At 40.2% G+C, this 10,893-nt stretch overlaps 2 protein-coding genes across 7 annotated transcripts; both read right to left on the bottom strand.

Moving 5' to 3' along the window:
• Positions 1-277: 277 nt before the first annotated feature.
• On the bottom strand, positions 278-5,935 carry LOC112431539 (myelin-oligodendrocyte glycoprotein). 5 transcript variants are annotated; one of them, XM_024800179.2, is made up of 5 exons: positions 3,204-3,316; positions 1,306-1,683; positions 1,124-1,216; positions 923-1,023; positions 278-848 (listed from the first exon to the last, which is right to left on the bottom strand). In XM_024800179.2, exons 1-5 carry the CDS (start codon positions 3,283-3,285, stop codon positions 810-812), a joined length of 693 nt encoding a protein of 230 aa, XP_024655947.2. In that variant the 5' UTR covers positions 3,286-3,316; the 3' UTR covers positions 278-809. The 5 variants fall into 5 exon arrangements, with proteins under 5 accessions (XP_024655947.2, XP_076736575.1, XP_076736568.1 ...); XM_076880460.1 differs by having other exon boundaries at positions 923-1,020; XM_076880453.1 differs by lacking the exon at positions 3,204-3,316 and adding an exon at positions 5,142-5,935 and having other exon boundaries at positions 278-1,023.
• A 781-nt stretch (positions 5,936-6,716) lies between these two features.
• Positions 6,717-10,684, bottom strand: LOC112431542 (myelin-oligodendrocyte glycoprotein). 2 transcript variants are annotated; one of them, XM_076880421.1, is made up of 5 exons: positions 10,434-10,684; positions 8,058-8,435; positions 7,875-7,967; positions 7,685-7,786; positions 6,717-7,606 (listed from the first exon to the last, which is right to left on the bottom strand). In XM_076880421.1, the coding sequence occupies exons 1-5, from the start codon at positions 10,504-10,506 to the stop codon at positions 7,572-7,574; spliced, it is 681 nt and encodes a 226-aa protein (XP_076736536.1). In that variant the 5' UTR covers positions 10,507-10,684; the 3' UTR covers positions 6,717-7,571. The 2 variants fall into 2 exon arrangements, with proteins under 2 accessions (XP_076736536.1, XP_076736540.1); XM_076880425.1 differs by having other exon boundaries at positions 7,685-7,783.
• Positions 10,685-10,893: the final 209 nt, after the last annotated feature.

Below are 10,893 nucleotides of genomic sequence, written 5' to 3'. Positions count from 1 at the left end.
AGGTAGAAAACGCAAAGTGTTTCTACAGACAAAAGCAAAACAGTGAATTCAAACAAAATAAGAAATTGGGGAAAATTAACAAACAATTAAAACAACACATATTTTGTAGTAAATACCAAGTAAAGGCTTGAAAAAACGTTTTATCACACCATCCCTTTTTTGAGGGAAAGAAAACAAACAAACAAAAGAATCTGCTGGCTGTAAATTGCTAATGCTACCCAGTCATATAAGTGTTAAGGCCAATATGTGACCCGCCTCCCACTGTGACACAAACTTCAATACAAGAGCAGTGAATTTAGGCCAAATGTGTATTTTTATTAAAAAACTAACCACAGCCTGTCCAGCTTAATTCAGTTTTTATATAAATAAATACGTTTACATAAATATGTAACTGTTTTATGCACCGTACAAACAGTATAAATAGTTCCTGTTATTACTGTGCCCAACCGGCAGTATGTTCCCCAACCACCAGGGGGAGCTGGTGGAGCAGAGCTGAAAATGAACACTGTGGTCTTTGCATGTGAACTTCCCTCATGTGCAGCAGGTGCTGCCGGCTCTGTTCTCTGTGCAAGAGTCGTACTGCCCTTATTTTCACTGATGAGATGAGCCTGCAGCAGGTCTTGAGTTGATTTATCTTTGACCTGTAAACAGGTCAAAGATAAATCAGCTCACAGGAGCTACAGTATCCAGAGTCGTACGCAGTGAGGAGGTGAAATTATTAACAAGTCTGCTGTGAAGATCCTGTAAAGATAAATTTTAATGCTTCATGAAATATTATCATCAGCCTCTTAAGAAATACAGCAAGACTGTCATAGCTGGCTTTGGGTCCCTTCATCCTCTCGATGTTTCTGTTAAAAGAAGTTAAATAATGAGTCAGTCTGAGGGCACAAGAAGCAACAACATGTTTGTGTTTGGTTCTCACTTTTTGTTTCTGAACCAGGCGATGGGAAAAATATGCTGCAAAAGCAGCAACTGATATTAAGGCCATGAAAGCGACGTCCACAAAGACCCTGGAACGACCTACTGATGTAGAAATGAACAAGGTCAAAACAAACATACAGTTTAGAAAAAAAACTTCACAAAAATAGAAACAATGCAGAGAACAGTTGGAGTGTTTTCTCACCATTTCTCTGAGTCACATCTTGAGGATCAGGAGTTTGGAGGTTTCTAGGAAGCAGCAGCATGTCCATCGTCGAGGTTTCAGAGACATTTGGATCTAAAAGAGACACATAGTCAGCGTCTGTTTGTAAAATGAGGCTGAAACTTTGAAAATGGCTAAAAAAAAACCCAAACAAATCTTCTCACCGACTACAAGTTCAACAACAGCAGCTTTCACTCTGCTCTGCAGCTTGGGGATGAAACATCTGTATCTGCCGTTGTCTTCCTCCGACACGTTCAGGATCTTCAGTGAAATGTTCCCGTGTTTCATGTCGTCCATGAACAGCTCCGTCCTCCTGAAGTACGAGGCCATCTTCATGTCGGGGACCTCCTGCCTGTCCCTGTACAGGTGAACGTACTCCACTCGGCTCAGCCGGTCCGACGGGTCGGGCTTCAGGTCGGGTTTGGACCACTCCACCGTCAGACCCTGGACATCGAACATGGGCTCCAGGTGACACGGCAGGATGACATCATCACCTGGCGCGGCGATGATTGGAAGATTTGAACCGATCACCAGAACCTCACCTGGAAACAGATGGAAAATTAAAAAGTTAAACCCTTTGAACTCCCACAGACCCTCATGACTAGAAATGTGTTTCTATAAAACATTTCTAGTCACACTGAACATTTTAGGTACAAGTCAGATTTTTGAGGCGCGCACACACACACACACACACACACACACACACACACACACACACACACACACACACACACACACACACACACACACACACGCCTGATAATCTGTTTAAAGGAAATGCAGACGAGGCTCAGTTTACTAATGTTCACAACTCAGAGACGTTCAGCTGATTATCAGATGAGACAAAGAAAAGCAAAAGGCACTGAAAGCAACGACATGGAGTATTTTGTGCTAATTAATCAGATTCAGATTTCTGATTGAGTCATCATGACTTCTTTTCATTGCTTCGTGTCACAGTGACAGTCTTTGAACTACCCAGAGTTTAAGAAGATCATGAGATGAAGCTGCAGCATGTTGATAACTGGATCAGCAGGACGTGGTCTTACAGCAAACCAACAAAACAGCAGAAGATCTGTCTTCTGTCAGTTTTTCACAATGACTCATAATGTGGAGGATGTGTTTCTGTAACTATATAACGAACCCTACATACACGTGCTGCTCAGCAATAATTGCCTGTGATCTGCAGACACATGAAGTCTAGAAACTAGACTCAGCTGCTTATTTCCAAGATGGATCCACATATTTGGTCTGACTCAGATTTTGACACCGGACGCCTTTCCTGCAGACACATCAGTTAAAACTGTATGTATGGATGAGATTAGAGAGCAGAAGTTCCTGTGAGTCACTCACACATGGCATTGCTAGCTGCTGAATCATGACCAGAGCATCTGATTAGTTTGGTTAGTCTTATAAGATGAGTTATTAAAGTCAAAGCTCCTCGTTTGATTTATTATCAAATCAGCTTGTTCAGCTTGAACCAGACTGTAGAGCATGTTTCACTTACAGTCAGAGCTCTCTTACTTTAGTACACTAAAGCTGTGTTGTTCTACTTCATGCTAGGCTCAGTGACTCTGCCTCAGATAACCTGTAACAGAGCAGTGATTAAAAAAAAAAACAATAACTGAGTGTTAATAAAACCTTCAGTGCTCCACCCAAACCTTTAAACCCAACTCTAATCATCTGTTTTTACTCCACCCTTCACATCCTCCTCATACACCCTCTAAATGAAGTCGTTTCCACTCAGTGATGATAGAACACCAGCTCAGTACAATACAGACTTCATCCTGTGTGTTAGTCAGAAACAAAAACGCTCTATTATATTTTTTAAACATATTTATTTATTTATTTTTTAATTCTGCTGCATTAACAGAAGCAGCAGTCTGACAAGTTCACACTCACACAGTCCACCTGCTATATTAACGGGGGGAAGCCGCAAATCACAGGGGCGAACCTGAATCATCTCGTTTAAACTTCTTTCCGTGTCAGTAAGTCACTGATAACTGTCTTTGCTCACAGCGACACAGAGAAGAAACCACAGCTGTGAGCTGACAGTAACGTTTACCTCGAACCGGAGTCCACACGCTGAAAGCCGAGCACAGGATAAAAGTCCACAGCGAGGCAGAGAGCGGGCTGCACACAGACATCGCAGAGAGAGCACGGACTGAGTCAGTCAGGTCTGTGTTTCTGCCTCCTGCTCAGTCAAAGCGAGACTGGCTTTAAATTCCCGCATCACTCGTCTGTGATTGGTTGAATACAGCAACAGCTGACTTGCTCCGCTGCTGAACATATTTCTGTCCTTCACAGTGTTTGCGCGATTTAACAGGTGGTCAGGCTAACTGGTGATATTCGTTTATATATGAATGAATAAATAAATAAATCTTACAATTCATCGTGTCTATCAGTAAACTCACTGCGCTCATGATCGCAGATAAACATGTTTTTGACTCTAGCAATTTAATGCCAGAATTTTTAAATCAGGAACTCCAAACGTGAAACATCCAGAAACATCTGGAAACACCTGGAGCCTTGACCCGTTAACGTTCGTTATCAAACAACATGATCACCAGATCAGTTGTTCTTTGTTGTTAACAATAATTACTCATTGCTATAGAAAAGCTCGGACCACGGAAATATTAGAAAAAAACATGATCTATAACAAACAATAATATTTAACTGTAACTTGATGAAGGGGAAAAAATAAAGTTTCCAAAGTCTTCAAAAACTCCCATAAATCCCCGCGGTTTACCCCGTGATTATTTTTAGATTCAGCTGGCAGATAAAACAGGTGTTTGTCACAAGCTTCATGACTTTGATGACTCAGAACATTGATGCTAACTCATGCTGCAGGAGAAGATAAAGCGAACAAAATAAAACCATAAAACTAAAATACTGCTGTGCCTCTTATGATACTGAAAGACAAAATACTGCTGTATTTGCTTTGGTCATCTGTTTGTCTGCCATGATTGTTCTCTCAGCGCTCTGACCCCTCTGAAAATACTGTGTTGATTATATTTTATTTATTTATTTTTACTATGATTTAATCTTTAATCTCACTGTCTTTGGATTCATTTTGAATCAGCTGAAAGTCCCTCTGAACGTCTCCGCTGATGTGTTGATCCTTCTTCTGTGAAATGATTTAAATCATCTGAATATGCGATGTGTTTCACTGCGCTATGGTTAGCTAAAAAAAAACTTTAACAGATCCTGATATGAAGTCAGAACTCAGCATTTCTTTTTATCGGTGTAACGTTGTGAGTGTGCAGACAGGCTCTGGATTTACCCACACCTACGTGTCTAGACACAAGCAAATTTGAAGGGATGTTATTTGTAAGTCACTGATTCTTAAAGTAAAAGTTACTTTTTTACTTCTATTTTTTTATTATTATTTTTTTTACTTTAAGACTGTTTTGGTGGAGGAATTAACAACAACTCCCATGATGCATTGCATCAACGTATCCATCTGAGACCCTGTGTGGGTCTACTATGTGAACACTTAACACGGGTTCACGAACAAATCAGCTAAGTTCAAGATGTCACTGCGGATCGTCTGTAGCCTGAATAACGATCATTAACTCTCAACTCTTCATGGTCTTCATGATGGTGACGATGAAGAGTTCTGAGCAACGCTGTGTGATCCTCGAACTTTTGGTATCGACTCAATACTGATTAACTACAGTATTGCCAACACCAGTACCAATACTTTCAAATTATAAAGTCAGCTTCCTCAAAGTTGAAAAACGGACTCAAGGCATTCTTGACTTTTACTGCATTTAATGGACACAAGTGGCACCAACCATGCCATTTGAACTGTGCAAACAACATAGAGTGATCAGTTTTCACAATAAGTTGTTATCATAGAGAATAAACAATAAAGCATATTATTCAACAACATAAAAAACATTCACAATTTGACCTTTACAATGACCAACATAAACTTGACAGTTCTGTCACAAACAAACATCTAATTTTTCTACTAACATATAAAACACAAATTGCAAACCTCATTGGCCGCATGAACTTGAAGGGGTTAATGAAAACACATCTCGCAGTGCACACTCTTTCCCCATAGCCGGGAAACTTCTTTGCATGCGTCTACATAGCTCTACCACCAACTGAGAAAGGAAAGCATGCTGCTCTCTACCGAGTGTGACGTGTAAATGAAAATATTGTCAACCTCAAACAACAGACTGAACATTGGTTCCACCCTGGAAACATTCTGTAAAACCTTTAAATGTCTGTTGTTAAACCAAAAATGTATACATTAAATATGATTTATTAAAAAGAAAGTACTTTAATGTATTTATTGTAACTTACACCCATGAAATTACCATAAACTGCATAACTGCTGCTGACGGCAGTCACAAGGGGAGAGCAGTGTGTCATCATCTATGTGCCAACAACACCAACACGAGGATATCATATCGTGCGTCTGAGATGAACCATCAGCAGTTCTGAACACATTTTAATGACCACTAAATCACTGTGACTTGTACTTTCAGGATAAATATGCTTTTTTTCTGAGTGTAGTCTTTTGGTTGTTTTTTTCAACCGTCTCCCTGTGTGTGTATTTGTGTCCATGCTCCCAGATGTTTTGGGTTGCCAGATCGTGATCCTGCAAGTGTTCCTGCGCTGGAGGAAGCCACACCTGCCACTCGTCATCAGCGCCTTATTTAAGAGTGTGGCTGAGCTCCAGTCGGTGCCGATTCTTCCTTCTGACTTGTCAGTACAGCCGCGGTCTGCTATTTTAGAAAACCCTCGCTAAAGTAAGGATCGTCTAGTCATCAATGTGTTTTGTCTTCACTAGGTATTGGTAGGAGTTTGCTGTTTTCACTATTCACTTTTTATGGACACTTGCACTGTGTGGGATTCAGAGTGGAAGCGCCACGCCACCCCAGTGCCTGGAACTTGTAAATAGTGATTCATTGTGCACTTTATAAATAAATTCACTGTTCACCACAAGAGTCCTGCATTTGGGTCCTACTTCTCGCCTGCAATTCCATCGTCTGCCACCACAGTCTCTGACAAATTCAGTGACATACAGGACTGAGGACTCGAGTCTGCACCTGTGTTAAGTGGAACAAAACAAAAACAGTCCTGGAGATGGCTATAAGAGTTATTATAGTTTTGCATTTTCTGACAATTTTTAGATTTTATTTTAGTTAACTAAAATGTCACTTTTTTTATGTAGTTTTAGTTTTTATTTTAGAGGCTTAAGAGTGTTTTTGTATGAGGCCCAGAAACCTAGTTTGTGAGAAGGAGCAAGACGAGGCGTACCAGATCTGGCAAATTAAATCCAGGTAGCTCCTCACGTGCATGTTTCCCATCAAACTGTCAGAAACATGAGACTAATGAAAACTTCATCATACATGACATTAATTGAGACATAAAGGAGTAAGAGTGTGTGTATGTGTGTAAAGCAGTAAGAGATGACTGCATCAGACTGAGCTAAGAATAATAAAACTCTGTAGAGCATTTTAATATCTGTGAAACACAAAATAATTCACAAAAATACAAACTTTCATCTAATCAAACAGTTTGAAAACTTCATAAAATGCAAACAGGAAACAACACACAGAAATGATAAATAAATAAATAAATAAATATATATGAGGCACGGAATAATTTATTTATAACACACTTTAAAAACAAAGTTTACAAAGAGCAGGAAGAAGGTGATTTTAAACATTAAAGACAAATAAAAGAAACACACTAAAGTTCATAAAAAATAAGTAGAACAAATGTCAAGACAAACATTTAAAAATCAAAGACACCATCTCTCCATCTATGGTCAAGTGCATGCTTCACATCAGCGAGGTTAACTGTGAATTTCTATACCAAATAAAAGCTTTTTTAAGTTGACCCCAGAGAAAGATGGTAAGCTGCCCAGTTAGTCAGAAATATACTATAGTGTAAAATTAAATAATCAGCTCAAGTTTTATATAGTCAGTTATTTACAAATAAATACCTGTTATTCATCCATGACTCCTACATAATGTTTGTGCAATCAAAGTAAACATCTGTCAGATTATTATCACATATTTACTGCTTTGCAAACTTCATAAAGTACAAACAAACAAAGAAAACAAAACGAACACATACAAAATAGAAAACTTTTTTTTTTTAAGTAAATACTTTCCTCAGCAGAGCTTCGTGCTCTCATTCTATTTATGATAATAATAACGTACATGTAACGTCTTTCATTTATTTACTGTGTAGATACTGTGTAGCATTCACTCTGTGTTTTATCTGATAGTTGTTAAACACTTTTGTAAAAGTGACCTTGTGATGATCTCAGTGCTGCTGGACTGAAGTGTCTTCCTGTGGCTGCTTGTTTGAATCCCCAACCAAATTGTCAGGATCCAGAAAAGATAAACCAACGCTCTCCACTCCATTAACACCAACAATCCTTTGTGCAAAGCACTAGTAATTGTTATGACTTTGGATCCCCTGGTCCCCCGAATGCTTCTATTAAAAGAAGTTTAATAATGAGTCAGTCTGACGGCACAAGAAGCAAAAAAATGTTTGTGTTTGTTTCTGATGTACCTTTTGTGTGATGGCGAGAGAAATAAGCAGCAAGTGCAGCGACTACAAGTAAAGAAACAGTGATGATGATGGAGATCAGCACAGCGACCCTGGACCGACCTGCTGAGGTGAAAAAAGGTCACCACAAATGGACCAAAAACGTCACCAAAACAGAAATGATGCAGAGATAAATCTGGATTTTTTTTCTCACTGTTTCTCTGAGTCGTGTCCTCAGGATCTGGAGTTTGGACGTTTCTGGGATGCAGTGGTGTCTCTGTCAATGAGATTTTCCCGTAGTTTGGGTCTAAAAGACACAAAAAAACATAAGAGTCATAAATTGTTAATAAAAATTTGAGTTTGGAACCACAAACATCGCCAAAACAAATCTTCTCACCGACTACAAGTTCAACAACAGCAGCTTTCACTCTGCTCTGCAGCTTGGGGATGAAACATCTGTATCTGCCGTTGTCTTCCTCCGACACGTTCAGGATCTTCAGTGAAATGTTCCCGTGTTTCATGTCGTCCATGAACAGCTCCGTCCTCCTGAAGTACGAGGCCATCTTCATGTCGGGGACCTCCTGCCTGTCCCTGTACAGGTGAACGTACTCCACTCGGCTCAGCCGGTCCGACGGGTCGGGCTTCAGGTCGGGTTTGGACCACTCCACCGTCAGACCCTGGACATCGAACGTGGGCTCCAGGTGACACGGCAGGATGACATCATCACCCGGAGCAGCGATGATTGGAAGATTTGAACCGATCACCAGAACCTCACCTGGAAACAGATGGAAAATTAATTCTCCTGAACTCCTGCAGAACTTCCACAGATCCTCAGATCGTCAGTGTATAACTCTATAAAGTTACACACTGAAGACCTGAACATCATGAACAGGCCCATGAGTCTTTGTGGTGTTACTGCAGAGGTGTTTCTGGGACTAAATTATTGAATGAAACAAGTCCTCCTCAATGTTTCCAAAACCAACAGAGAACTCATGGGAGATTTGTTTCACCCTAAAGCCTTGTTTAGTTCTAATAAGTGATGCTGAGTCAGTGGAATTAAGGAGCCTGGGACCTGGTAAACCTCAGTTCAGAGTTCACATGGGCTGAGGTTGTGTATAAACCTCAGCTCATGTGTCCATAAGGACCCATATGATCACAGGGTGACAGTGACATTACACATCATCATAGGTCACAACACCACTGAAGGTTCAATATGTGGGACTCTGTCAGCTTTTATACGTGAAGAAACTGGAATACAAGGTCAATAAAGTCAGGTTCTGCCATTTCTATCTTCGAAAGACTTCAAGAAAGTAAATTTCTCTGGCCCATAACACTCACTATACGTTTGAGAGATTTCAGACATAACCAATGAGTATTTCTTAGTTTTAGTGAGTCCTCTTTAGAGAGACGGCCCTTTAGGGATTAACCATGCAAATAAACAGGTCGAGTTTCTGAGTTCTGTCAATTTCGTTGAACTTCTATTCTTTATCACCTCTTCAAAAACAAAAGCATCCATCAAGTTTTTGAAGGAAGCCACAAGTAACAAAACTGGTTTAACACATGAAAAAAGTTGGATTTCCTTCTTCAAAACTGTTCAACACTGCGGCTTTAATTTCATTAATTTGTTAATCAAATGCTCATGATAACCCTCCCAGGCCAGAGACATGTCAACCGTTAGACATGACAAGGAAAGGCAAAGGTTTTTTGTTTGTTTCAGCTCCAGTTTAAACAGAATCACCTTTGTCTTCTTCCATTTCTTCAGTCTTTGGGGTACTAAGAGTTACAAGACGAGATGAAGAAACAGCAAGAAGCAGAGAGCGTTTAAAAGTAAAAAACAGAGCTGTTTTCACATTTAACTCATAACCTGTCTTTGTGGAGGATGTGTAGCACAGCAGGGTAGAAGCCTAACCGATTAACACAAATGGATGTCTGCGTATATCAGGCAATAACTGATTATTGGTGGTTATTCAAACATGATCTACATGGCAGATAAACAACAAAGTCACCAAAATCACCAGAGCTGCTTATATTTGGAAAGTCCAAATGTCATCTAATCATTTAAAACAAATGAGTTGTTATTATTAAATGTCACAACGTCCTTTTGTTCAGTCACATCAATTCTGAGCTGATTAACTGATGAAATACTTTACAACAATTCTCCGTGACTCACTGACTGACTCATGGGACGGATACGTATTGAAGCCCGTTTGCAATAAAAAAAAAATCAAACAAACAAACAAAAACAACCCAAAAATCAAGTATCTAAAATCGAAATTTCGAGTTACTTTTCTCAACATTTCGAGAAAATAACTCGAGTTATAGATCCTTTTTTTCCTTAGTGGTGGTAACGGGCTTCCATAGATATGGGATGGGTGGATGGATGGATACGGCCAGATGCGGCTTCTAAGTCTCTCTTTTTTTTCAGCGGACGGTTTTAACGTTTACCGGGAGATCTCCACACCTGTCAGATGTTGGTGCCAAACAGCAAAGTATAGCACGTGTCTTCTATTACACTTTAATCACGCGCGGCCCTGCAGTATTAACAGAGACACCACGTTCACACTCACACTTTCAGCCTGTTCAGTGTTGTCCGTTATAATTAATCCTCTGTGAGCGCTTAAACGGGGTAAAGCCGCTCATCGCAAAGGAGAGCCTGCTTAAATCATCTCGTTGAAACTTCTTTCCGTGTCAAAGTAACTCACTGATAACTGTCATCACTCACAGCGACACGGAGAAGAAGAACACACAGCTGTGAGCTGACAGTAACGTTTACCTCCAGCCAGAGTCCACACGCTGAAAGCCGAGCACAGAATAGAAGTCCACAGTCCACAATAGAAGACAGACATGGTGCACAGAACACGGAGTCCGTGGATTAATTAATCAAACCTGAGGTTGTCTGTGCTCCTGCCTCGATCTCACTGGATGTATGTATGAATGACCTGTTAGTCTTCAAATATCCAGATACGGTAACGAGCAATGTTCCCTCTAAGCTGCGCGCGTGCGCAATTGCTCACTGCTGCTGGCACGGTCTCTGCGCACAGAAAATCTGCGTTGCGCAAAAAAAAAAAAATCTAACCTGAATTGAAATTAATATTAAAACTTTAACAATTTTGTTTTGCAGTGCTAGTCAGTAAGTGACTGGCTGCTTAGAACGATGCCACCTTATCCTAGTCCAGCCAATAATGCGATGGTTGAGATCAGAGGCGGAGCCAGACATTTGAAACACCCGGGGC

The sequence above is a fragment of the Maylandia zebra genome, linkage group LG3 (genome assembly GCF_041146795.1).
Source record: "Maylandia zebra isolate NMK-2024a linkage group LG3, Mzebra_GT3a, whole genome shotgun sequence".
Classification (NCBI taxonomy): Eukaryota; Metazoa; Chordata; class Actinopteri; order Cichliformes; family Cichlidae; genus Maylandia; species Maylandia zebra.
The sequence above is the reverse complement of the archived record's forward strand: the minus strand, read 5'-3'. Positions and strand labels throughout refer to the sequence as shown.

Coding starts and splice junctions, on each gene's coding strand:
- LOC112431539 (XM_076880448.1), bottom strand. CDS start 3,285: ATGTCTGTGTGCAGCCCGCTCTCTGCCTCGCTGTGGACTTTTATCCTG. Junction 1,684..3,203: donor CGTGTGGACTCCGGTTCGAG/GTAAACGTTACT, acceptor ATCTGTTTCCAG/GTGAGGTTCTGGTGATCGGT. Junction 1,217..1,305: donor TGTTGTTGAACTTGTAGTCG/GTGAGAAGATTT, acceptor TGTCTCTTTTAG/ATCCAAATGTCTCTGAAACC.
- LOC112431542 (XM_076880421.1), bottom strand. CDS start 10,506: ATGTCTGTCTTCTATTGTGGACTGTGGACTTCTATTCTGTGCTCGGCT. Junction 7,968..8,057: donor TGTTGTTGAACTTGTAGTCG/GTGAGAAGATTT, acceptor TGTGTCTTTTAG/ACCCAAACTACGGGAAAATC. Junction 7,607..7,684: donor CTCTCGCCATCACACAAAAG/GTACATCAGAAA, acceptor TTCTTTTAATAG/AAGCATTCGGGGGACCAGGG.